At 50.5% G+C, this 26,766-nt stretch overlaps 1 protein-coding gene across 1 annotated transcript in view; it reads right to left on the bottom strand.

The window, feature by feature from the left end:
• Ptpru (protein tyrosine phosphatase receptor type U) overlaps positions 1–26,766 on the bottom strand; it is a 74,097-nt gene that overhangs the window by 30,783 nt on the left and 16,548 nt on the right. Inside the window, 14 exon segments of the mRNA XM_032896923.1 lie at positions 1,686–1,824; positions 2,595–2,631; positions 3,341–3,614; positions 6,622–6,724; positions 7,015–7,216; positions 7,491–7,600; positions 11,708–12,016; positions 23,927–24,028; positions 24,031–24,224; positions 24,640–24,660; positions 24,662–24,813; positions 25,079–25,194; positions 25,299–25,380; positions 25,817–26,088. Coding sequence (XP_032752814.1) covers positions 1,686–1,824; positions 2,595–2,631; positions 3,341–3,614; positions 6,622–6,724; positions 7,015–7,216; positions 7,491–7,600; positions 11,708–12,016; positions 23,927–24,028; positions 24,031–24,224; positions 24,640–24,660; positions 24,662–24,813; positions 25,079–25,194; positions 25,299–25,380; positions 25,817–26,088 — 2,113 coding nt within the window.

Here is a 26,766-nt window from a genome sequence, read left to right as displayed (position 1 = left end):
GACTACATCTGTGACCCACCTTGTCCTCACCGGAGGCCCTGTTTGCAAGGAGGAAGGATGATATACCATATAGCCCATTCTTTCCCTGCAGGAAGGATTCCTAGGGACTCAAACGCACTCCGGCAGTCCCACTTACAGCCTCTACACCTGAACCCTACTTGGAGGGCCCTCTTGGGGCCTCTGCTGGGCACAAGTGCAGAGATCTGCCATCGGCGGGGAGCCTCCAACGAGGCTTTCCCATTCACAGGGAGGCCTGAGTTCAGAGCACACCCTCCCACTTTACCTAGTGACACGGGCAACTCACTTTAATTACAGCTTCTTGTCAGTTAAAAGGGAGTCGGACGGCTGCTTGTCGGGATCCAAGAAGGAAATGTTCTAGGATAGATCCCAAGTGCCAGAACCTTGTCTGGCACATTCTGGGTACTCAATAGCTAACGTTCCTGGCACGCAGTCCTTCCTCATTAAGTGATCATTAAAAATACTGTGTCTCAAGACACTCTTCTGGGAGGAACTTCAGAAGAAAAAGAATATCTGAACCTGAGCCCAGGATAGGCCATCCCACACATGCAATCGCTATTCCACGGGTACACCCTATCTCCATTGCTGATGGCGTTAGCCAGCTTTTTGTCCCCTCTCCCTGGATCCTACTTATCTGCTCCCGGCAGCCCAGAGAGCCTCTGCCAACCAGCCAGTGTGTGCCCAGCCTGGCAGCAGCAAGGATACAGAAGCCAGAGTCCAGATGGAGAAGGATGAGGCTGGCTCTGCCTCTGGCTCCTAGGGTGACCTTGGGCAGGTCCACTGACACCTCTAGGGCTCAGTTAAGGTGCGTGAGCCACCACGGTCTGCTCATGCCTGATGAGAATGAGGTTGTTAGACCGAGGCTGCAGGCGGAGGGGTCTCGGGAGTTCCCACCCTGCCTCCAACTCTGCGTATGCCCTGTGCTCCGGAGGTTGCAGGGGTGTTTATGTTTTGGTGCTTTGAGCTTCTGTTTTGTTTTTGAAACAGGCTCTCTCGTAGCCCAGACAATGCAGTAGATAGCAGAAATGACAAAGGCGGCCTTGAACTTTTGATCCTCCTGTATCCATCTCTGGAATGTCACATGTGTGACCTCATTTCTGGTTTATGTCAAGCTGGGGAACCGAACTTGGGGCTTCATGTGTGCTAGGTAAGCGCTCTCTGCACAGTGAGGGAGATCATCAGCTTTGACATACTTCGTTGCTTTAAAACCATTCTAAAGGCTACACCAGATGTCCTTCAACTCCCTGGCAGCCTTCTCTCTCACTCGGGGGCTCTGGGCCTGCACAATCAGTCAGGGCAGATACCCTGGCTAGAGAGCCAAGTCAGAGTCTCTACCCCTTCCTGTTGGAACAGCTCCTGTGGGCAGAGGACGGCAGTGCTTGCTTCCAACACAGCTCCCTGGCACCCTGCAGAATATTCATTCCTGGATAGTGGTACCTGGCACCAGCCAGACCTGTGCTCCAGCCACAACAGTGCCCTTTGCTGAGTCCCTGACTCCCACTCTCCAGTGTGTGTTAATCCACAGGCCCAATGCCCCAGCTGGCAAACCTCCACATACTTCACCACCAGAGGAGCTGCTCTGCCAACCCCAGCCATGGCTCCTCAGTGCCCAGCAGGCTTTCCAGGAGTACGGGCCCCCAGTGGGTCAGGGCACTGGCCCCACTCACCCTTTACGGATGATGACAATGATGGCGCCCAGGAGGAGAATGAGGACGGCCAGGCCACCTGCACAGATACCCAGGATGAGGCCCATCTCCTCCGACCTCTGGGACACTTCGAGGGGTCGCTTGCTCTCCTTGCACGCAGCTGGGGAGAATAAAGAGGACAGAGAATCAAAGGAGCAAAGGCCACCCAGGCCAGGAACTGAGTAACGAGGCACCAAACAGGATGCACAAACACGCATGCGCCGAGACCCAGCTCTGCATCCAACCACTGCTCCCCTGTTCAGTCGGGGATGGATCTCCTAACCCCGCCTCTCAGCCAACAGCCCCGCCTTCATACTCCAGCTCAGTCTCCCTCAGCCAACTCTTCTCTCATGCTCCCTAGGGCCTCCCGCAGGATCTTCAGAGAAGTGGGGACACCCGGGGCCTTCCAAACTACCCTCTCACCCGCCTGTCAGGTGATGGAGTAGGTGAAGTATCTATGTCACAGATGATACGTCCCAGGGTGTAACCAACCACTTCCCATGTCTAGAAAACGGACTCACATCAAAGTCTCCCTGTCTGTCCTCATCTGCCTCTCCCAGAACCAGGGACCAGTCACCATCACCCTCAAGACACAAGACACAGCTCAATGGCTTTCTCTCCACAGGCTGGTCCCTGTCTCTGTCAGAGTCCCTTCTATCACTGTGGGAAGAGTAAAGGGTGGGAGAGGCAGCCTGCTGTCCAGCCTGAGAGAAGAAGCCAGTGAAGTGGGCACGGGCAGCCAGGATGGGGAGCCCTTCCTGACCACAGCCGATTGCAGTTTATGCTCCCATAGTCCTGTCTGCTCCCTTAGCCCTGGAGCTAAGGGTCCCCTGGAGCTGCATGGATGAGAGGCGGGTCCTGGGCAGGGCTAAAGATATCTAACGGACTCACCTTTCCTGGCAATTCGGATGCAGTTCAGTCGGGTTTCCTGGAAATACAGAAACGGGGGCTCAGAGACACGGAAGCCAAACGCACATTCCACAAATCAGAAACACTCCTACTGAGTCAGTCAGGGCTCACAGGTCAGCTGCAAAATGGTGAGCTGTGCCTTAAGACCAGTGAGATCAGAGGACACAAAACCAGCATGGGAAAGGGATGGGACCTCGGACATGAGGGCAGGAACTAGATCCAGGGGTCTGCTAAAAAGTGGGAAAAGTCAGGGCTGGAGCACTGAGCATCCAGAAGCCAAAAGAAGAGGGCAGAGCTCAGGAAGAAGGAAGTTTGGGGTGGAGGTGGGACCTGGACCTCCGGAGGTGGGGCCTGGGGGGAGGTGGGACCTGGACCTCCGGAGGTGGGGCCTAGGGGGGAGGTGGGGCCTGGACCTCCAGAAGTAGGGCCTGGGTTGGAGGTGGGGCCTGGACCTCTGGAGGTGGGACCTGGGGTGGAGGTGGGGCTTGGGCCTCCGGAGGTGGGCATCTTGGGAAAACGCATCTGAGAGAAGGCAAGCAAAGGGTCTGGACAGAGGAGTACTGGGGCATCTATGGAAAGAAGTCTCGGACTAGGAGGGTAAGGCTCAAGGAAAGGGAGTTAGCCTGCGGAGAAGTCTAGGACCAGGTCTCAGGCCTCCGCGGTAGGTCTCGCCAAAGGCTCTCCACCCTACCACCCACTACACCACCAGGACCCAGCCGACCCCTCACCCCTTTCAGGTGGCTCGCTGCCTGGAAATAGATGAGGTAGGCCTTCCTGGGCTCAAGCGGTGGGTTCCAGAAGCCACGATAGGTCTGGTTGTCACCCACAGTGAAGGGCATGGCCTCAAGCAGGCTGCTGGCAGCCAGTTCAGCCCCAAAGTAGTGCACCAGGCCGCGAGCCAGGGCCGTCTCAAAGGTCAGAGGTACCGAGAAGCAGTCCTGACCTCCAGGCTCGCGCCGCAAGCGCCGTGGCCGCTCTTCCTCCACAACCACCTGGTAGACGCTGGACAGGGAAGAGATAGTGCAAGTGACCACAGAGAGCCTTTAGGTGGCAAAGGTCCGGGGCTTTAACTGCCTCTTTATAAATCACCAAGTCACAGATGCTCCCGAGCCTCAGTTTTCAATGCAAGATGAGAGTGACCCAGGGTGTAGACAGAAATGTCACTTAGCTAATGAGTACCCATTGTTATTGCTGACACCAATTGTAGCCCTGCACTGTAGGAATAAGCCCTGTGGCCCACTGGACCTCTTGTGTGTGACACAGAACCTAGAACAAGGAAATAATGATTCTTCCTGGGTAAAGGATGACTAGGGTGTGGCCATATTTACTGTGCTCAGGTGAGAGGCCCTGTGCTGGTACTGAGGAATCTGGGCCTCCCAGAACTATCTATCCACGGCAGAAAGGAGACTATCACTAAGCAAACAAGCATATCCTGGTGCTGTCTAGAGCCCTCGAAACCCTAAGGCAGCCCTGTCTTAGGACTCTCCAGCCCTGACTTGCATCTCCACTCCTAACTACCATGGTTCAGTAGCTTTGGCTGTGGGCTCTTCCAGTCCACCGTGGAACTAGGCCAGAGTGAACTGTGTGGGGTCTGGTGTGTTTAAATATTTCCCTTACAGCTCAGTCTGTGACGCCCACCTGTGACACCCACCTGTGACGCCCACTTGTGACACCCTGCCTGCCGACCTGAGAAGCAGGAAAGCCCTTGCCTTCCCTCCAGTTCCAGGTGCACGGAGTCAGTTTCCCGTCACAAAATTGCTACAAACATCAGCCCAAGTCCCTCTCAGTCTGCTCGGCTAGGGTCATGCCTCCTCCAGCCTCAAATGTTCCCAGGAGATGACAAAGATAACTCACATTAGCCTCAGGCTGGGATGATATCTAAGAAAAATGGAACCTTACCACAAAGGCAACCATGAGATGAACCCCCAAACACACACTTTCTGTCTGCATTATAGTGCGCGCTCGCGCGCGCGCGCACGCACACACACACACACACATACACACACACCAGCAGAGGCTTTGCCAGATAAGATAGCTAATATGGCCAGCAACTTGACTGGATTGAGAAACACCTAGAAGACTAGCAAAGCACGTCTCTAGGCATGTGTGCAAAGGCATGTCCAGAGGGGACCACCTTAGAGAGGAGACCTGTTGTAAGTGTCAGGACCATCCCATGGGCTGAGGGTCCAGAGAGGACCACCTTAGAGAGGAAGACCTGTTGTAAGTGTCAGGACCATCCCATGGGCTGAGGGTCCAGAGAGGACCACCTTAGAGTGGAGACCTGTTGTAAGTGTCAGAACCATCCCATGGGCTGAGGGTCCAGAGAGGACCTCCTTAGAGTGGAGACCTGTTGTAAGTGTCGGGACCATACCATGGGCTGAGGGTACAGAGAGGACCACCTTAGAGAGGAAGACCTGTTGTAAGTGTCAGGACCATCCCATGGGCTGAGGGTCCAGAGAGGACCACCTTAGAGAGGAAGACCTGTTGTAAGTGTTGGGACCATACCATGGGCTGAGGGTCCAGAGAGGACCACCTTAGAGAGGAAGACCTGTTGTAAGTGTCGGGACCATCCCATGGGCTGAGGGTCCAGAGGGGACCACCTTAGAGAGGAAGACCTGTTGTAAGTGTCAGGACCATACCATGGGCTGAGGGTCCAGAGAGGACCACCTTAGAGTGGAGACCTGTTGTAAGTGTCAGGACCATCCCATGGGCTGAGGGTCCAGAGAGGACCACCTTAGAGAGGAAGACCTGTTGTAAGTGTCGGGACCATACCATGGGCTGAGGGTCCAGAGAGGACCTCCTTAGAGAGGAAGACCTGTTGTAAGTGTCGGGACCATCCCATGGGCTGAGGGTCCAGAGGGGACCACCTTAGAGAGGAAGACCTGTTGTAAGTGTCAGGACCATCCCATGGGCTGAGGGTCCAGAGAGGACCTCCTTAGAGAGGAAGACCTGTTGTAAGTGTCGGGACCATCCCATGGGCTGAGGGTCCAGAGGGGACCACCTTAGAGAGGAAGACCTGTTGTAAGTGTCAGGACCATACCATGGGCTGAGGGTACAGATGGAATAATGTCAGGGAAGGAGAAAGCTAGCCAGCTTGAACCTAGGTATGTATTCTCTCTCTGCTTCCCAGTTACCCTGAGGTAAGTCACCACCCCAGCCCCAGCATGTCCTCGAGACCCTGATGCTCTGCCTACATACACGGGGCGGAACATCCATGGACTGAAACCTCTAAAACTATAAACCAAGTTGACCCCACCCCTTCTCTCTTCAGTTGTTTTGCTAGCATGTCTAACCGAGTGCTCTGAATGGGGTCCCATGAGGGCAAAGCGACTGTGCCCAGGAAGTCCAAGCGCACTGTCAGGCTGACCATGAGTCACACCTGTGTGATCACCCACGCTTTCTCAAACCCATGCAGACTCGTATTGATTCCCCCATGGGCCCTTCACCCATGCCACATCTCCATGCCAAACATACCACAGAGGCAACCCCGAGATGCCCCCTCCCACGCCCAACACACACACACACACACACACACACACACACCCCCAACATGCACATACATGCTCACACACGTGCGCACACACACCCAGCAGAGACAGCCATTGTGACACCAAAGTCCTCCTGAGAGTGAGAAACAGAAAAGCTGGGTGCTCCACAGGGATGGCCTTATCTGTCTGGTTGCCTGCCCTTCTAGGATTCTACCTCTGTACCACCAGAAACAGAACTAGCTAGAAAATACGAGGCCCCTTCTCCTGAATGTCTGATAACCCACCCCAGCAAGGCCTAAACCTTTCCTTCCCCAAACCCGACACTGTCCGGGAAACCCATGACAGTCACCAGCAGAGACCTGAGGTCTTGGCTGGGAAGAAGTGGTTCCAACCTTTCCTCTGCCCAGAATCATGGAGGACCTTCCTCAATTCTGAGCCCAGGCGGGAAACAGGGTAACCAGACAGCTGGCCAGATCAGAGGTGAGGCCTGCTGCCTACCCTCTCCTCACAGGCTTTCCCACCTGATGGGTGCTCCTCGGCCCTGGGCCGGCCTCAACAGCACAGTGATGGTGTTCTCAGACTCGCCCAGGGGTGACGGCATGTCGGCATAATCAAAGCTGGGAGCTGAGAAGAGACAGAGACACAAGCATGGAGCCTGGCCGCTGGACCAGGAAGACCAGACCTCCGGCCCCAGACTTAACATCGTGTTCCCTTGATCTAAGCTTCCCTGGCCACTTAGGCACTGACCTCTGACCTCAGACCTCTGACCTCAACTGATTCACCCACTATAATCTCCTGACTCCTTACTTCAGCCTTTAAGTGGTTTTCATTTATCTTACTAAGGTCACATGGGCTGCACTACCTCTGTATTCTAGGAGCCCTGCGATCCTGGGCCCCCTCCCAGGGAAGCTCACCTGAGATGTTGGTGGTTATCTCGGTGAGAGCCGCCTGGCCAAAGCCCTTGCTTGTACGAGCACGCACAGAGAACAGATATGTGGTGCCAGGTTGCAGGTTGGAGAAGACGTGGTAAGTCTCATTTCGGAGTTTGGAGATGGTGCGTCTCGGGCCGGGCACGTTCACCGCTGGATCTGAGGACTCAATGCTTTGGTAGCTGATCTGGGGGTAGGAGGAGCAGGTAGGTGGCACAGGACAGGGATGGGTCTCCCGGAACCCCACCCACCCACTATATTCCACAGAAACTAGAGGTGCACTGGGCCTGCCCCCTACCCTGCTCAGAATTCACAGGGCACCAACCCTAACCATCATGGAAGTAGCTTTGAGGCCATCTCTGTCTTCCCACATGCCTCTCTCCGTATCACAGCCCAGGAGGAACTTTGACCTCCCACTTCCCACCTCCCACTTCCCACCTCCCACCAGGGCCCCTGTTCACCTCATACTGAGTGATGAGGCCATTGGGTTCCTGGGGCTCCTCCCACTTGAGAAAGATCATGTCCTCTAGTGGGGTGAAGGTGAGAGACTCAGCGGCGATCCCACCAGGCACTGGAAGGGGAGGGTGGAGGCAGAGGAAAAGAGACTTTGATTCGCACTTCAGCCTTGCCCCCTCCTAACAGTTCCGCTTGGGCTGTTTAGCCTCCCTGAACCTCAGTCTTTGCATCTATGAAATGGACACGACACAGCCCCTCTCTCACCAGAACTAGACAATGTGAGGTGTGCAAAAGTTCAAACCCCACGTAGCCCATCCACAGGGACAACGGTTTCCTTCCTCTCAGGGGTGAGCAGGTTCCATTCGGGCTCCTGCTCCAGCTGGTAGCTTTCAGGAAATGCAGATATTTACCAGAGAAAGGGAAACAATTGCAACAGGGGGTCGGGATCATGGGTGGAGATGTTTTCCCTTCTAAAATGAACTTAATTACATAAACAATCTCAGTGAGACTGAAGAAACTTAACAGCACTGACAATTACATTATACACGTGCTATGAAAATTTCCACGCCGGCACTGCGAGGCACGGGTCAGTTTGGCTGGGACTGCAGTATACACTCTTAACGGCAAACACAGCGGAGGGGAGGAGGGAGGCAGCTTCTGGCCAGGAACACCCTTTGAGAAACCTTTCTGAGGGACTGAGGTGGGGGTGAGGGGTTATCCAGCAGGAACAACGGATAAAAATCAGTGAAAGCTGGGCTGCAGAGTTGGCCCAGTGGGTAAAGCATGAGGACTTGGGTTTGGATCCCCAGCACCCATGCAAAAGCCAGGCGCTTGGTGCACATCTGTAACCCGGCACTGGGGGTGAGAGGGCAGAGGCGGGGATTTCTCGGAACTGGATGGCCAGCCAGCCAAACAGAAACAAGGAGATCCAGGCTCAGTGTAACCTTGCCTCAAAAAATAAGGCAGAAAGCAATGGAGGAAGACACCCAACATCAGCATTTCTGGCCACACACACACACACACACACACACACACGCACACACACTCACACACACTCACACACACACACACACATTCTCACACACACTCACACACACTCACATATACACAGAGGGGGTGAGCACACACACTCACACACACTCCTATCCATACCCCCCCTCTCTCTCTCTTACACACACACACACACTCACATACTCAGAGAGGGGGGTGAGCACACACTCACACACACTCTCTCTCACACACACACACATTCACATACACACACTCTCACACACATACACACATGCACACATGCATGCACACGCACATACACACACATGCACACATGCATGCACACACACACACACAGACATTGGGGATGAGCACACACTCATACTCACATATACACAGAGGGGTGAGCACACACACTCACACACATACACACACTCATATCCATACTCTCTCTTTCTCTCTCTCTCTCTCTCTCTCTCTCTCTCACACTCTCTCTCTCTCTCACACACACACACACACACACACACACACACAGCGGGGCGCGCCCACCCACCCATCCACTCTCTCTCTCTCTCTCTCTCTCTCTCTCTCTCTCTCACACACACACACACACACACACACACGGGGGGAGGAGAAGGGCAGCACAGAGAGAGAGAGGAGAGAGAGAGAGAGAGAGTGAGTTTGAGTTGAGCACACACACAAATATACAGTGAGAGCTGAGCATTCAGTTAAAGCAAGAATTTCCCAAGATCATTCTCCACCTACCCAAACGGTTTAAAAAAAAGTCAATTCTCAGGTCAGCAAGGTCACAGACCCACAAAGGTTTCATTCACCACCAGTGGAGTATAAGTTGGCACGATTGGAAGACCGTCTAGCTAAAATCTACTAAAGATGAACACACACCCTTGCAATCTAGCCATTCTCTCCTACACACACCCACACGACGAATGAATATCTACCAAAAATAATCTGCCCAGACTTTCTTCAAAGCATTGCTCAAAGCAACCCCAAATCGGAATCCACCTGGATACTTCCCAACAGTTAGCAGAAAGTAGATGCGGAGGGCTGGTTTGTAGAACGAACCACGTAGTCCTGAGGACGGATTTGCTAGGACCATGCATGCCACAGTCAGATCTCCCGAGAGCATAAAGTTCACAGAAACAAGCGGGCACAAAGCAAACGTCTACTGCATGGTTCTGCTTACACAAAGCCCAGAACAACAACAACGAATCCACACATAACGTTATCTGTCAGGATAGTGGTTACCCTTGGTAGGTGGTGAGTGCAGGGAGTGTTAGTGGCCCCCTGGAGGGTGGGGATGTGATTTCTTCATTTGGATGTGAGTTTCCTGAAGTGTCCGGGCTATGAGAATTCGTTGGACTGACTTAGGTTAAGCACCCTAGATGATGGAATGGACTGCCCATAGCCCTGGGGACAAACGGACATGCAGAGATGGTGAGAATAGAGTAGTCTGGTGTTTAACTATGGGTTGTGCAAAGCTGTGGGGCCATCACAGCCAATGCTTGCTCCTCCCCTGGAAAAGCCCTCGGTGCATATGCAGATACTGGAGGTGAGTGGTGTCCAGGGAAAGCCAATGAGGTGGGCTGAATTCTATATGGGCTACTGTTATAAATAGAACCTATAAAACATATATATATATATATATATATATACACACACACATACATATACATGTACATATATGCATGTATGTACATATATATGCATACATGTATGAATGGATGCATAGTACATATGCAATAGAAAACTGCACACATGAGCAACTGGAAAACCTCTGAGCCAATCCTCCTTCAGTTTTCTGGAAATCTGCAGGGATTTAGAGAAGGCTTTGGGCATGCGCTGGCCTTGGAGTGCAGGTTCTAGGAGTGGCAGGCAGGTCTGCTGGATGTGGTGGTGCAGAACTGTAAGCCCAACAGTTAGGATAGAGAAGTGAAAGGACCAAAAAGACCAACCTAAATTCAAGGACAACCTGCATGACAGGTCACACACACACACACACACACACACACACACACACACACACACACACACCCCAAAGTGCTTAGATATTAAGCAAAGTGGACGGTCGGTGGTAGTGCACACCTTTAATCCCAGCACTCGGGAGGCAGAGGCAGGTGGATGGACTCTATGAGTTTGAGACCAGCCTGGACTACAGAGTGAGTTCCAGAACAGCCAAGGCTAAACAGAGAAACCCTGTCTTTAAAAGAAAAAGTCCACCCACCTCCTCTCCCAAGAAAAAAGGAGAGAGAAAAAAAGAAATTAATTCTAATTTCTTTTAGTAATTATCAAAGTAATCTAAATGACTTTTGAGTCAAAGAGGAAATTATGACAGCAATTAGAGAAGGTTTTAAGCTGAATGGTAATGAAAACAGAGTGTATGGGTGGGCTGAGGACAGAGCTCGGTGCCACAGAACGCATGCTCACTATGTACAAGTCTGGGGTAAAGCCAAGAATACGGACAGTGACAAACACCATAGGCTGCCGCTTAAGCAGGGCATAAAGAAAACACACAGCTTTCAATGCACGCATTAGAATTAGGCTCAAGCCAAGCACAGTGGCTCAAGCCAACAATTCCAGCACCAGACCAACAATTCCAGTGCAGAGGAATCGGAAGCAAGAGGATTAGAAGTTGAGGCCAGGCTCTGCTTCATAGCAAGACCATGTGAGAAAAGGGGACGGGGTAGGGTGTGGGGGCAGCATAAAGTTTCAGAAAGCTTAAAGTGGGTTGGAGAGATGGCTCGGTTGGTAAAGTGCTTGCTAGGCAAACAGGAGGACCCACCCAGATTTGGATCCCCCAGCACCCACATAAAAGCCAAGCAGAGTAGTGCATGTGAGAAACCCCAGTCCTCAGGGGAGTGAGGCAGATCCCTGGGGCTTGCTAACCAGCCTGGCTGGCCTGCTGCTGAGGTCCTGGTTCAGTAAGAGGCTGGCTCAAAAAACACAAGGCAGAAAGTGACTGAATACATCCAACTCTATCTCACAGGTGAAAACAGCTATTAAAACCCTTGCCGTGGGGTTAATTCCTGGTCCAAATTAGCTGCTGACGTCTTCCAGACCCTTAAAGAAGAAATTACCCTAACCAAAGAACCACAGTCTCTCCAGGAATGAGTAATGGTCACCACTGCCTTGCTAGAGTCCCCTACATGAATCCGAGCATGGGCCCTGGGTCTGGGGGCGCTCGGGACTCCGGGAATCCGGCCTGCACTCTTACCATCTTCATCTGTCTGGAAGGTGACCTCCTTGCCCTCCTTGCGCCCCTCAGGGTTCGTGAGAATCAGACGCACGTGGACGTTCCTGAACGGCAGCAGATTCTTAATGGTGTAGCGGCTGGCACCCCGCTCCATTTTCACACACTCCCGGATGGTCTGGTTGTGGCTGCCGCCCAGGGTGTAGTGATAACAAAGGGACACAGCATAGGTATGACAACGCGTGACGTTGTAGCCCAGGGGCTCCCACTGCAGGGTCAGCTGGCGAGCCTGGATCTCAGCAAACGCCAGGCCTTTGGGGGCCCTCGTGGGCTCTGGAGACATAGAAAGCAGGGCAAAGGTTGAGGAAATGGGAAAGAAAAAAGGAGAGGAAGGAACATCAATCAGCTGCCGGAAATCATTCCTCCTCCCCCTCTCCCCCCCTCCGCCCCCTGCCACCTTCAGAACCGAAGAGACTAATACTGTACTCTCTGGAGTAAAGTGACAGGCGTCTGAATCCTGGCCCTACCATCTGCAGCTGGCAATCACAGCCTGAGAGATTCCACCACTCTCAACCTTAGTTTCCTGAACCGCAGACCTAGATTTGGGTCCCCAGCACCCTCAGAGAAGCAAGGCCCCCTGGGAAGATGGCTAGACTACACTGTGATTGTCATGGTAATACAAGTGAACCAGGGATAGGAAATGTTAACACAGCCCATAACCCCTCAGAAGTAATGATTACTAGGCCACCGAGATGGCTCAGTGTTAAGGACTTGGCCAAGCCTAATGACCTGAGTTCAATTCCTGAGACCCACAGGTAGAAGAAAAGAACTAACTCTATGGGGTTGTCCTTTGACCTCAATATTCACAGGGCAGCCCCCCCACCAACATACACACGTGAGACAGACAGATAGATGGATAGATAGATAGATAGATAGATAGATGATAGAAGATAGATAGATGGATAGATAGATGATAGATAGATAGATAGATGATAGACAAATGATAGATGATAGATAGATAGATAGATAGACAGATAGATAGATAAATAGATAGATGATAGACAAATGATAGATGATAGAAGATAGATAGATAGATAGATAGATAGATAGATAGATAGATAGATAGATAGATAGATAGATATAGAGAGATGATAGACAGATGATAGGTAGATGATAGAGAGATAAGATAGATATATCAATGTAAAACAAAAGCTTTAGCTTCTATGAGCATAGTGGCACAGACCTATAATCCCATCACTCAGGAGGACAGCCTGGGCTACCTAGTGAGACCCTGTCTCAAACTAAAAAGGTGTGCTATAATTAGTATAATTTACCCCATAGTTCGAGAACATTCTGAACAACACCGGGCCAATCAAAATCAATCTGTGGCTATTTTCTTCATTTACTAATTCTAAACTTATGGTAAAAACCATCTATAGTGATTATACAGAGAGGGACTACAGTAATATATACAAGCCAGGATGATGGGAGCTAGGACAGCAAATGGCACATGACAGAGGGTGTGTGGAAAGCAGAAATGGGAACCCCTGTCATTGTGTCCAAGGTGGGGCTCTCTCTATGGGTAAGTTCCCCAAGGGCCAAAGCCACAGGGAAACTGCAGTCTGCCAGCAACAATAACGCTGGCGGTTAATACGTAGGGCATTTGGAAGTGGCCAGCATCTTTCTGGAGGCTTTGAAATGATTTGTCTTTGTTGAACTACAAGAAGGGGCTGCCATTGACCTGCCATACAAGGAGAAGACAGAGGCATGGAGCTCAGGTGATGAGGCCATACTCACAAAATCAAAGGTGAAGCTAGGATTGAAACCCAGTCAGGCCAGCACCAGAACCCACACTCTTATCTGCCTCTGCCCTAGTCCTCAGAGAATTCACCTAATAGTCATAGCCATGCCACAGAGAGACACAGCTGTTCCAACGGGAGGGACAGGCAGGCCGAGCTACACAGTCTCTTAATGGCTCTATAGGCTAAAATATGTCCCCATTTTGTAAATAGAGAAACTGGGGGCCTGGAGAGATAATTCAGGAGGTAAAAATGTTTGCTTTTCGAGGGCAAAGACAGAGTTCGATTGCCAGAGTCCACATAAAAATGGAATGGGTGGTACCTGCTTGTAATCCCAGGAGGCAGGGCACACAGATAGCTGGGACTCAGTGGTAAGACAATTTAGCTTATCTGGTGAGCTCTGGGGCACCGAGAGACCATCTCCCAGCACAAGGGGAGGTTAAGGACTGGAATATGGTTCCCAAGACATGCGTGGCAGAAGAGAAGTACCGCCTCCTGCAAATTGCCCTCTGACCTCCACGCAAGTATATGGTACTCACAGACAAACACACACACCTCACAGACACACACACAGAAACATACACACACAACCATACACACCACACAGAGAGACCCAGACACACATAACACACACACAACACACATACACAATCACACACACACACACGCAAATACACAAAGACAGAGGCACACATGTACATGAGACATGCACACACAACACATACACATATCACACACACCCCATACACATACTACATAAGCAGATCCCACACGTACATACCATATCACACACACACACACACACAAAAACACATCACACACACATGCAACATATACACATCACACACACACAGAAAGACAGAGACACACACATACATGACACATGCACACATAGCACATACACACCACACACCCACACAACACATGCACACATCACACACCCCACACATACCATACAAACAGACTCCACACATACATACCATATCACACACACAAACCACACACACACACACACACACACACACACACACACGCATGCACACATGCACACACACACATATACACCCTGCTTCCAAAGTGAAACCAGGAGAGAGCCTGGGCTCAGCCCATACCCCTCTGTCTGCCTTGAGTAGACTGTGATCTTAAACCTCTGAAAAGGAAAATGCCAAGATGCTTCCAAGGATCCTTTATCCTTCACTACCTGATTCGGGGACACTTGAATCCATGCCTCAGAAGTTCTGTGAGTGCCTACCTTCCTTTAAAGTGTCCCATCAGGGTCCTTAAGACCCCTCCATGAGCAGCTGAGAAGACCCTGTGACTTAGCCCCTTTCGGAGGTTGAGGAGGACCCTAGGGTTACCGTCTAGGACAGTTTATTCAGCAGCCACCTTATAGAAGACACATCTGGAGACATCAGTTCACACTCCCAACACAGGAGTGCACGGGTGACAATTGTCAACCTAGAAGCTGAGCACAGCAAGTTCCTGATCCCACCCAGCTTTCATTTCTTTCCTAAGCCAGTCAGGAGGCAAGTCTTCATTGCCTTGCAGTGAACAGCAAGGCAGCCATCAGAGACAGACTGCAAATTTCAGAAGCTGCTAACAAGGCCTACCTCTTGACTGGCTCCCTTCTCTCCAAAAGCCAAACACACTCACGTCCCATCCCACACAGACAGTTTGGCGTGGTCCCTGCTCTGCAGCTCTGGGATGGCCTGTGTGCATCGTACCAGGGCTTCTACAGAAGCCAATTTACCACCCGTCTTTTCTCTTGTGAGAGTGGGGCTCAGACCAGCTCTGCCCACAATACCCTGTGCCTGGAATGTCCACCCACCTTCCTTCCTGTCCTCCGGCACTTACTTCCTTGTCCTCCTACAGGATTTGGATAAGGACAGGTCAAGTTCAAGGTACACTGGCTAGACAGAAGCTTAAGACTTCAGTGAGCAAGACTGCAAGGGGTCACAGCAGCAGCAGCAGCAGCAGCAGCAGCAGCAGCAGCAGCAGCAGCCGCTGCCACCTAAGTCTGACTCCTGGGGATCAGTCTTTCTAAGGAAAAACCTTCAGAACTTCCAGAGCATCCCAGTTTTCAAAAGAGTTAGAGATTCAGATTTTTTTATAATGCAAGACCCAGATTTCTGAGCCCTAACAACCCACCCAGGCTACTTAAAAGCACTGCTTATGACTCAAGACAGCAGCCTCTGCCACGGAGGGTAAATGCTAACTTAGGTGGGCATCTTTCTTTCTAGCAGCTGAGGAACCCTGGTCTGCCCAAGAAAGGAAGGCTTACCTTGCCTCTTCTCTTCAATCCTAAGCAGATCCAGGGTCTCAAACACCATGTTGACCAAGACTGGTATGCTGACTGAAGGGTGTGAATCTAAGAGTCTCTCTACTTCCAAATGCCACCAGCCATAAGACACTCCCTAACACACTGGCAAGAAGGAGTTCAGAGACCAAGAATCCCTATGCAGGTGAATCCCACAGGTCACTCAGATACCAGAGGGTAGGGGACTTGGGAAAGGAAGACACACATAACTTCTATTAAATTAACCCAGCATGGGTTGACTGTAATAACATTATTGAGCATTATAACGCCAACAACTGCCTCTGCCCGTGGAAAGAGCTTTAAACAGGGTCAAGTGCATCCAGGTTCACATCCCACATCCACTCCTCACTAGCTCTGCCACTCCAGGGAAGTTACCTAACTCTTCTGAATCACGGATGCCAACGGAGAAAATAACACTTACTTCAAAACGGTGACATATCCCAGCACTGGGTGAGAAGGGATCAGAGGACCAGAAGTTAGTTCTAGGTCATCCTCAACTGCCAAGCAAGTTCAAGGCCAGCCTGAGGCACACAAGGCCCTGGCCCCAAAACAATCAACAAAACCAGTTCCTTTAAAGACCAAATATAAGCCAGGCATAGGCCTGTGACCCCAGGCCTTAGGAGGTAGAAGCTTCTTAATGAGGCAATCCTTTAATAAGGTTCATCTCCTTGTAATACTTCATAACTGTAATTTAGCCACAGTTAGGAATTGTTATGTAAATATCTGTGTTTTCCAATGATCTTAGGTGACCCCTATAAAAGGACCGTCCGATCCCCAAGGGGTTCCAAAGACCGCTGGGCTAGAGGATCAAGACGTCAAGGTTATCCTCAGCTACATAGCAGCTAGGGGTTAGCTTGGGCTAAATGAGATCATGCCTCAAAACAAACATAAGAAAAAAGGAAAATATAAGCATCACGTGGGACCTGGTAAACCAGAGCACCCAGCCAATAGTAATCAATAAAGAACCGTGTGCACCAAAGCGAGACTTCTGTAGCAACATGAATTAGCGGAAGCATGCCGCAAAGCAGTAACATGTCCGAGCCCTTCTTCTAATCACTCCTGACTGTTTACCCTAAAGAATACGATTCAGGAGAATAAAAGGAACAGCAAGCATTTAATTTTTTCGATGTCGTATTACAATAATAAGGATATAGAGACAAACAACCCAGCAATCTGGGGACACAGTGGATGTCTGCTGGCAGTAACATAATTACAAACGGTGTCGCACACGGACCAGCAACCAAGCAAACGAAGCAGAATCCTGAGCGCACCCGCTCCATCCCAATGGCAAGCAGTAGAAATGTGCAGTGGAGACATATGGACGGAGAACGGAACAAGACAGAAAATTTAAGGCAGCTGTTGAGCTAGGATGGTGATTCAGAGGACTTTTTTTTTAAGCCTTTTACTGGTGCAATATTATTGTTTTTACAGTAAATAATAGAGTGGAGGGAATTGTGGGCCTGCAGAGCCCGACAACACAGCTGCCCAAGAGCAAAACAATCCCGGGCCTGTAATGACGCCAAAGAGGAGCCTGTCATTAGGAGTGGATCTACCCACCGGCCCTGCCCCAGTCCCACCCTTGGCTAGCCTGAGGAAAGTGGGTATCTGTACCTGACACCGGAAGTCCAGAGGTGACAGCTGCATGGCTAAGGCTGATTCTCAGTCTGAAGGATCTAACACCACCTTCGATGAGGGTGGCACTGTACCATGACCTGGATCCCAGACTGAATAGAAAGGAGCCGGGAACCGAGCACCAGTACCCAGTATTCTGTTCTCCCTGCCTTCGAGCTCCAGCTGCCCTGACAGCCCCGTCAGGATGGACTGTACCCTCCAACTATGAGCCGGGATCAACAGTTCTGCAAGCTGTTTATCACAGCAGCAGGGAAGAAGCTAAGACACCAGCTCTGCCCCTGGCTCTGCTGTGGACCACCATGCAGATTTGGTCAAGTGACTGAATCTCTGGATCTTATTCATCTGTAAAATGGGAACGATCAAAAGTTACGGCTGTTTGGTAATAGCCTCAGGTCATGAGGACTTGAGTCAGGCTGTAGGGGGTTGGGGGGGGAGCTCCGAGCCATAAAGAATGGCTCAAGCCTAGCCTGACTGCTCAGCTATCAAAAACAACCCACACTCTGCTCCCAGACAAACCACAAAAAATAGCTGTACATCCTGGAGCTGTGAGTGTGTGTGTGTGTGTGTATGTGTGTACCTGTGTGTATATATGTGTATGTGTGTGTGTACCTGTGTGTATATATGTGTGTGTGTGTGTACCTGTGTGTATATATGTGTGTGTGTGTGTACCTGTGTGTATATGTGTATGTGTGTGTACCTGTGTGTATATATGTGTATGTGTGTGTACCTGTGTGTATATATGTGTATGTGTGTGTACCTGTGTGTATATATGTGTATGTGTGTATACCTGTGTGTATATGTGTATGTGTGTGTACCTGTGTGTATATATGTGTATGTGTGTACCTGTGTGTATATATGTGTATATGTGTGTGTACCTGTGTGTATATATGTGTATATGTGTGTGTACCTGTGTGTATATATGTGTATATGTGTGTGAGTGTACCTGTGGTATATATGTATATATGTGTGTGAGTGTACCTGTGTATATATGTGTGTATATGTGTGTACCTGTGTGTATATGTGTATATATGTGTGTGTATATATATGTATATTTATGTTTGTATGTATGCATGTATCTATCCATCTATCTATCCATCCTTCAGCCTCTCTAACTGTATTCAACCTTCATCCCTCAGAAAGCTTGAGGCCCTTCACTGATCCAATAAAGCAGTCTTAGCCTGTTGAGACTGAGGCTGTCTGCCTCTCTGCCTCATTTTCATACATGGACGATGTGCCCAGTGTGTGTGTGTGTGTGTGTGTGTGTGTGTGTGTGTGTGTGTGTGTGTATGCAGAGTCCTCTGCCTCCATACAGTGATTACAGGCACACACTACCGCACTCATCTCATTTCTGTTGCTGACAGCAAGCATTTCCCCAGCCCCACAACCTGGGTCCTTGACCCCACTGTCTGATTGCTAGCAAGTCCCGTCCCCATCTGCACACTCAGGGGGCACACTCAGGGGAGTGCAACAGAGATTTTTCCATGGGCTTCAAGCTCTGATTTCTTTTATTCTAAGTGGCAAATCGAAACCGCCTTCGAAACCATATTGCTGACGGCTGTCACTTCCTGGAGAGCCTGTGGTGTGCCAGGCACACTACTTCACACATACGTAATACGCCCCCCTACAATTGCCCAGATTAACCCAAAACACAGCAGGACCCCCGTGGACTCATCTTCACAAGCCCATCTCCACATTTACACTCCCCAAAAATCTCTACAGGAGGGTTCCAATCTCAACAGTATCGAAGCTTCAGATCAGTTAAGTGTCACTGGACAGCTGTCCCTGGCCTCTACCTCTTCACGCTGGTAGTACCCATCACCAGTAGCCAGTATGGCAGACAGCATGTCTCCGGACACCACCAAACGTCGCCTAGGAGAGAGAATCACCCCTGTTGAGAACACTGACAACAGAGATGTGATCCCACAACATGGCTTTAAATGCCATCAACTCCCTCTCTGTACTGACAACTTTCAGATTCGTACCAGCAGCCCGCACCCTTCCCTCAGCCCCTCCATCATCCGTTCAGCTGCCTGGTAGCGATCGCCACTGGCACATTTAATGGCATCTCAAAGTCATTGTGTCCAAGGCACGGCTCCTGATCTATGACGCTCCCCAGATCAGCCCCTCCAACTCTGCTGCTGTGGGCTTCTTTGTGACAGCTCCATCCGTCCAGTTACTCAAGTAAAACACCTTGGAGCACCCCGGGCTCCCTCTATGTCTTTCTCCTTCAACCCTTAGCAGATCCATCAGCAGATGCCGCTGACTTCTGAACCAACCAAGCTGAGCAGCTTGTCATGTCACTGTCATCTTGGTCACTTCCACTCGGCTCCCAGCTCCTGTCTCTGACTGCAATAACTTCAGGCGCTTCCTGTGTGTCTCTTTCAGGAACCTTTGCCCTCTGTCTCAGTTTGGCTCTCTGCTGCTATGATAAACATGATGACCAGAAGCAGCCTCGGGAAGAAGACGTTTATTTGGCTTACACTTCCACACCATGGTCCACCATCCAGGGAAGCCAGGCAGGAGCTCAAGGCAGGAACTGAAGCAGAGATTATGGAGATATGTGTGTGTGTGTGTGTGTGTGTGTGTGTGTGTGTGTGTGTGTGTGTGTGTGTGTGGGTGTCTCTGTCTCTCTCTCTGTCTCTCTCTGTCTCTCTCTCTCTGTCTCTCTCTCTCTCTCTCTCTCTCTCCTCTCAGCCTGCTTTCTTATAAGACCTAAGACAACCTGCCTAAAGGCCACCCACATCATTCATTCATCAAGAAGATACCCAACCAATATGCTCACAGGACAACCTGATACACACATTTCCTTCATTAAGGATCCTTCTTCCTAGGTGTTTTGTCTGTTGTCCAGTAAGCAAGAACCTAGCCAGTACACCCTCCTATAGTCAATCCTCCAAGAACTCTCCAGAGCAGACCAGACCACCAGTTGCACGTGCTCAATCCTGCCCTCCTACCCCTGCGGTCGCTACCCAGCTCGATCGCTCCCTGGTGATTCTGACATCCCAAGCCCTGTTCATACATCTTCTCTCACAGGTCCCCTCCACGCCTCCAGGCCTGGGCACTCAAAGGTCTGACTGTCTGGACTGTTCCCTCCCTGCCTGTGCTCCTAGAGCACACCTGGCTCAGCCCCTCACCTCCTGCATGACTCTGCTCAAATGCCACCATCTCAGTAAGATAGTCCTTCAGCTTTTTATAAATAACAATCCTCCGCCCCCTCCCCATCTCCGTCCCTGCCCTGATTTATTCCTCCTCACGCACTTACCACCATCTGACAGACTATATATTCCACTTGTTTATTTATTTATCGTCTGCCTCCTTCTGCCAGGACACAAGCTCCCTGCAGAGACTTAAGAGGACTCAAACGCCGGTGGCCTCTGTCTAGGGTGCAGCCATGTAACCCTACCAACTGTAACATTATCTGGTACATAATAGACACTCAGTAAACACCCATTGCCCGAATCTTGATGCTATCCCATATGGTAGAGATTAACGTTGTTTCCACTTACAAAACAAGAAGAATGAAGCTCTCGATGGGTACATCACCCCACCCAGACCCCTCAGCTAGAAGGCTATCACCACAGCGACACTGACCCACCAAACAAGTACCTCTCTCTCCCAAAGTCTGGCATTAAATTAGATTTTAGTTGGCCCACAAATCAGCTTTTAATAACACTTAAGAATATGAATTGCAGGCTGTCAAGACGGCTCGGTAGGTAAAAAATGCTTGCTGTCAAACCCGACAACTTGAGTTCGATCTGCAGAACCCACGCGGTAGACGGAGAGAACAGACTCTAATAAGCGGTCCTCCAGCCTCCACATGAGCACTGTGGCAAGCACATGCCCACACATAGACAATAAGTAAATAAATTCGCCAAAAACATAAAACGTAATATCAACTGTAAAAACCGTTTGACTCTTAACCTTAATGTCATACATTATTCAAAATAGACTATGAATATAAAGACGAAACTGTTACACTCTTAGAGGAAAATAAAGTAAAAGAAGAAATAGAAAAAGATTTTTGAGAACTAAGGCTGGGCAAGGAACTCTTAGATTTAGATCCAAAAGCACTGGGCAATTTGAGAAACAGAAATTCATCAAAATTTAAAATGTTTGCTCTGAGGGGTTGGGGATTTAGCTCAGTGGTAGAGCGCAAGGCCCTGGGTTCGGTCCTTAGTTCCAGGGGAAAAAAAAAGACAAAAAAAAAGATAAAATGTTTGCTCTGGATCCATGTAAAGACAACAAGGAGACAAGATCCATACCGGGAGAAATACCTACAGATTATGCATTCATTAAACCATTAATGCATTAATAATATGTTCTACATACATCTAGAATTGTCTTAGGGTTTTAATGCTGTGAACAGACACCATGACCAAGACAAGTCTTATGAGGACAACATTTAATTGGGGCTGGCTTACAGGGTCAGAGGTTCAGTCCATTATCATCAAGGTGGGGGCATGGCAGCATCCAGGCAGGCATGGTCCTGGGAGGAGCTGAGAGTTCTCCATCTTGATCTGAAGGCTGCTAGTGGAAGACTGACTTCCAGGCAGCTAGGGTGAGGGTCTTAAGCCCACACCCACAGTGACTCCCTGGGCTGAGCATATACAAACCATCACAAGTATCTAGAATGCATAAAGAACTCTCAAAACTCTACAGAAAAAAAAGCAATTCTATTAAGAAATGAGCAATGATATGAACAGGCGATCCACTGAGGAGCACAGGCGGCGGCAGTCATGTGTGGAAAGATGTTGAGCAACACTAGACTTACAGAAATGCAAATTAGGACCATGAAAGGGAGGGAGGACTCTGCTATGTAAGCGATTGCTGCTTTTAGAGATCCTGGGGTTCCAGTCCCCAGAACCGCATCAGGGAATTCGCTCTGCCTGTGTGACTCAACTCTGGGGGAACCCAGGGCTCTCTTCATCCCTCTTCAGGCCAGAGCTCATAAAATTACCCTGAGCTCATATAAGTGCACATACTACAAGCACACACGGGTGCACACACACACCAGCAAAACACTCTAGACTATCATACATGGTTCTATTGTATAAAACACCTACAAAAATCTAAATCAAGAGAGATGGAAAGTAGACTCGTGTTTGACTGGGGCTTCAGGATGAACTAGGCGGCCCTTATATGGCATAGGGTTCCCCCTATGAAGACATGAGTGAAGACATGTTCCAAAACCAATGATTAATAGTTGCACACCACCGGAGATACTTAACACCTCTAAACTATAAACTTTAATGAGTAACATGGACGAATGCAGATCATATTGTAATAACTCCGTTACCAAAAAAAAAAAAATTCCAAAAACGTTATATACTGCATGATGTCATTTACAGAACATTCTAGAGAAAACTCTAGAAATGAAGGACTGATCTGTGGTTACCAAAGGGGCGGGAGGAGGAAGAGAAGTGGGTGTGGTCTAAAACAGCAATGGGAATCGTCTATAGGGACACTGCTCAGGCTTCCCATAGTATACACAAACCCACACAGGTGATAGATTACACAAAACTAATTAAGCAAACACCGGAAACTGGGGGAGTCTGTTACATATCTATGGAGTCTATGGATGTCAATTTGTTGTTACATTTTTGTTACGTTGTATACGTTATTTTTCAGCTGCACATCTGGCTTGGGTGTGAGGGCACAAGCATGGCACAGCACACATCTGGAAGTCAGAGGTCATCTTATAAGAATGGGTTCTCGCCTTCCATCCTGTGAGTCTCTATGCCATCAGGGTTGGCCGCAAGCACCTTCTACCTGCTGAGCCATCTTGCCAGCCTCAGATGTCAATCTTTATTGTAAAATTAAACTATAGTCATCTAAAATGGAACTATGGTGGAAAACATGACAGGGTAAGGAGGCTGTGTTCTTAACAACAGCACATGAATCTACATGGAGAATCTACACCTCTCACTAAGAAAATTCCAGAAACAACAGCACACTGATAACACAGAGAACCCTGCTGTCTGTTTCTCTTCTTCTTAGTCTTCTGGGTGCATGTGCATCAGGGGTCCTTAGCAACTGCTACTTTATCCTCCTACACAAAGGAGAGCTGACTTCTGACTCAGCACCAGGTCCAGGCAAGCCAGACAAAATCCATCACGCAGGATTTTTAATTGATAGTGTTTAAGAATCTGCACCTAGCCAATTAAGAGTTCTGGACCCATTTCTGCCACTTCCTGGCTGTGTATTCTTTGTCCAGTCGCCTAACATCTCTGTCTCAGTCACATCATCTGTGAAGTAGCTATGACAACAACCTACCACAGGGCTCTGGTAAGTTTCCAGGTTTGTTTTCTTGGTCTGCCTTTTTGTTTTGGTTTGGTTGAGAGGGCAGGATCGTAGTGTGTTTTTCTTTGTCTCGTTTGTTTATCTCATTTTATTTTTGGAGACAAGCTATGGAGAAATAGCCCAGGCAATTTTATATATGTATGTGTGTCAGGAGGCCTTGCTACCTCTGTGGAAAAGGGCCTTCCCCCAACCTACCTGCGCACTTGGTCCGGCTGAGCAGTGGTGGCCCTGGGCGGCCTGTGCCTCCATCTCCCGGACGGGTAAGCAGCACGCTGATCTCATACTCAGTGTCAGGTCTAGATGCCACACTTGTAGGTCTACACTAGGTTGACAAGCGTGAACCTCGGCACGGGCCCGTGCCATTCGGGTACCGATCTCCTTGCGCACGATTGGCCCGTCGTAATGATGGAGTTGAGTGTTGAGCTGGATGATCGGGTAGGTGGGGCCTGCAAAAACAGCAGGCAGCTGTGGGGCTGCGATGGGGGTGGAGGCTCTGGAGGATGTGCAGAGGAGGAGCCTACTAAAGCCACTGGCCCTAGAACTCCATAACTCAGCCACGCCCACTCCGAACTCTCAAGCCTGGGGAATCTCAGCACACTGGTTGGGTTATCACCTGAAAGGTGCACGGAGATACAGCCCCACTCCCTGTGTCCTCTTCTTATGCGGCCAGCCCATCCCTCAGCCGGGCGACACTGTTCAAGTCACAGCTAGAAACTAACTCGGCAACCTACTCCGTCCCCATCACGAGACCCTCTCATCCTCCCAGGTCTCTCAAGCTGCTACTAAGCGTTGGGCTAAACCTGCCCTGGGACCCACCAAGTCTTCTAAGGAGCTAGCTCCTCGTGCACAACCCTACAGACTCCTATCCTAGCCCCTCCCTCGGGTCTTCCTCAGGTCAATCCGCTGACCTTTGGACGATGAGCTCTGCAGTTGGAGACTCCAGCACCGCGGGGCCTGGGACACACAACGGGTACAGATCCTGCTCCGAAGCGGCCTACAGAGGCCAGTGGAAAAGTGGCCAGGAAGCGACGGTGGCTGATGTGCCGCACCCCAGCCGCAGGCACTAGCACCCCACTCTGCCGCTAAAGAGAAAAGGGGATGGGAGAGTCAGGAAGCATTCCAGCCTGGCAGTGTATACGAGTCCCTATTGAGGATGCTGGTACAGGCCTCCACCCTGGGGTTAAGGGGATCCCAGCTAGCAGAGCACAGCCTAGGGGAGACAAGACACAGTGTGGACAGATGCTGGCGGATGAAGAGAGGACTCAAAACCCCAAAAGGGAACCAAGCTGAGGAGGCGAAAGGTCCTCGGCTACCTTCCTGAGCCAAGTCTATGTGGGGCGCCCTCACCTGCAGGAAGAAGCGTTCTGCCTCTGCAGCTCTGCCTGCTGCCATGCATTGGAAGGATGCATTCTGGCCCGCATTGACCTCCACGTCTCCAAGGCGGGAGAAGTGAGGGGCCTTCGCTGTGGGGAAAACAGGCAGAGCCCCAGCATGAGCTGGGCCTGCATGCCCTGCAGGCAGGAGCCAAGGTTACCCTCCTCCTTCTGTGGGGTGGACTGGGACTCACCGCAGGGATGGCTGAATAGCAAGATGTCATCTAAGCCTATGTAGCCCTTATGGTCTGGGGAGATGAGAGCCTCAAACAGCACCTGAGGGAATGGGAGGCCAATTGTCAAAGTGATATCCCTCTAGCCCAGCTTGGGCCCCAACCAGACCTCTCTCCGACATTCAGTGCCAGCCCTGCTCACACAGACCCTCACTACCAAGCCAGCTGGTTCAGGGCTGTGGGCAGAGAAAGTAAAGTCACAGTTAAGGCTGGTAGTTTCATCCCAACTCTGACAACTCCCTCAAAGCAGCAGAATTCTAGTCAGACAGAATTTCCAGTTGAGTCCTGTTCCAACTCACCCTCGACATTGGCCTCTGACTCTGTACCCACACTGACCCCAGACTACTCCAAACTCCACCCCAGATTGACTCCTGATGCTGAACAGATATTAATCCCAGCCTAGTCTGACATCAGGGTGGCCTGCCCCTGCCCTTATCTCCGAACCCAAGCAAGCAGACCACTGACTAAACCCAGCCCACCTGATACTCATTGGGCCAGAAGGTGCTGACAGCCAGTTCAGCCTGGTGCCACTGACGGCCGTGGGATCCAGTCATATTCCACACGGCACTGCCCAGAGGGCCCCCGTTCACACGCACATAGACGCCCAGGGTGCCTGGGCTGTGCCCATCCCGGCTATACAGGAAGTAGCTGAACTGCACACAGTGGGTGTCGTTCTCGCTCAGGGTCTGGAAGATGATATGGGCCCTCTGGCCTGGAGCATGCTGGGAAGCATTAACCATCAAGTAGGCACCTGGAGAGAAAGAAAGAAGAAAAAGGAGACAAGGAGAACTTAGAGGAAGCCAAGGTCACACTCAGAAGAAGCAGCCACCAGGAATCAAGGATTTGGGGTCTTAAGTTCTCACATGGGGCCGACCCCTCCCCTCCACCATGGTCTGTTTCCCAGAGGAGAGGGCCAGGACAGGAAAAAAACACAAACTCAGCCTTGTCAAAACCCACGTGGCCCTTCACCACCCATAAGTCATCACTTTCTCTCTGTGCCATCCTGGGGATTAGGACATACATCACAGGGCCAGTCCCCTGATGTCACTGATTCCAAAGCCTCACATGCTCCCCCATGCCCACCCCAACCCCCAACCCCACACCGTGTGCTTGCCTCTGGCTCTGATCATTCATAAAGCCTGTGACAGTCTTGCTACCAACCTGTCATGCCTCAGGCCTTTGCTGTGTCCTCACATGCAGGCTCCTGAGCCCAAGCTTGATGAATATGTAGGACAGACTGAATGAAAGGATTAACTTCCCTTCCCACCCACACCGGATTCCGACACAAACACCCCAGGTTCCAACCAGAAGATCCTCCATGTGTTATGGAGATGGTGGGGAATGGCTCAGAACCTGGCTGGGGATTATGGCTTCCCTTAGGGTGAGAGGGATGCAGATGCCAAGGAGAGGCCCAAAGCCACCCTTGCAC

Source organism: Rattus rattus, chromosome 1 (assembly GCF_011064425.1).
Source record: "Rattus rattus isolate New Zealand chromosome 1, Rrattus_CSIRO_v1, whole genome shotgun sequence".
Lineage (NCBI taxonomy): Eukaryota > Metazoa > Chordata > Mammalia > Rodentia > Muridae > Rattus > Rattus rattus.
Note: the sequence above shows the minus strand (reverse complement) of the source record. Positions and strands in the feature narration are given on the sequence as shown.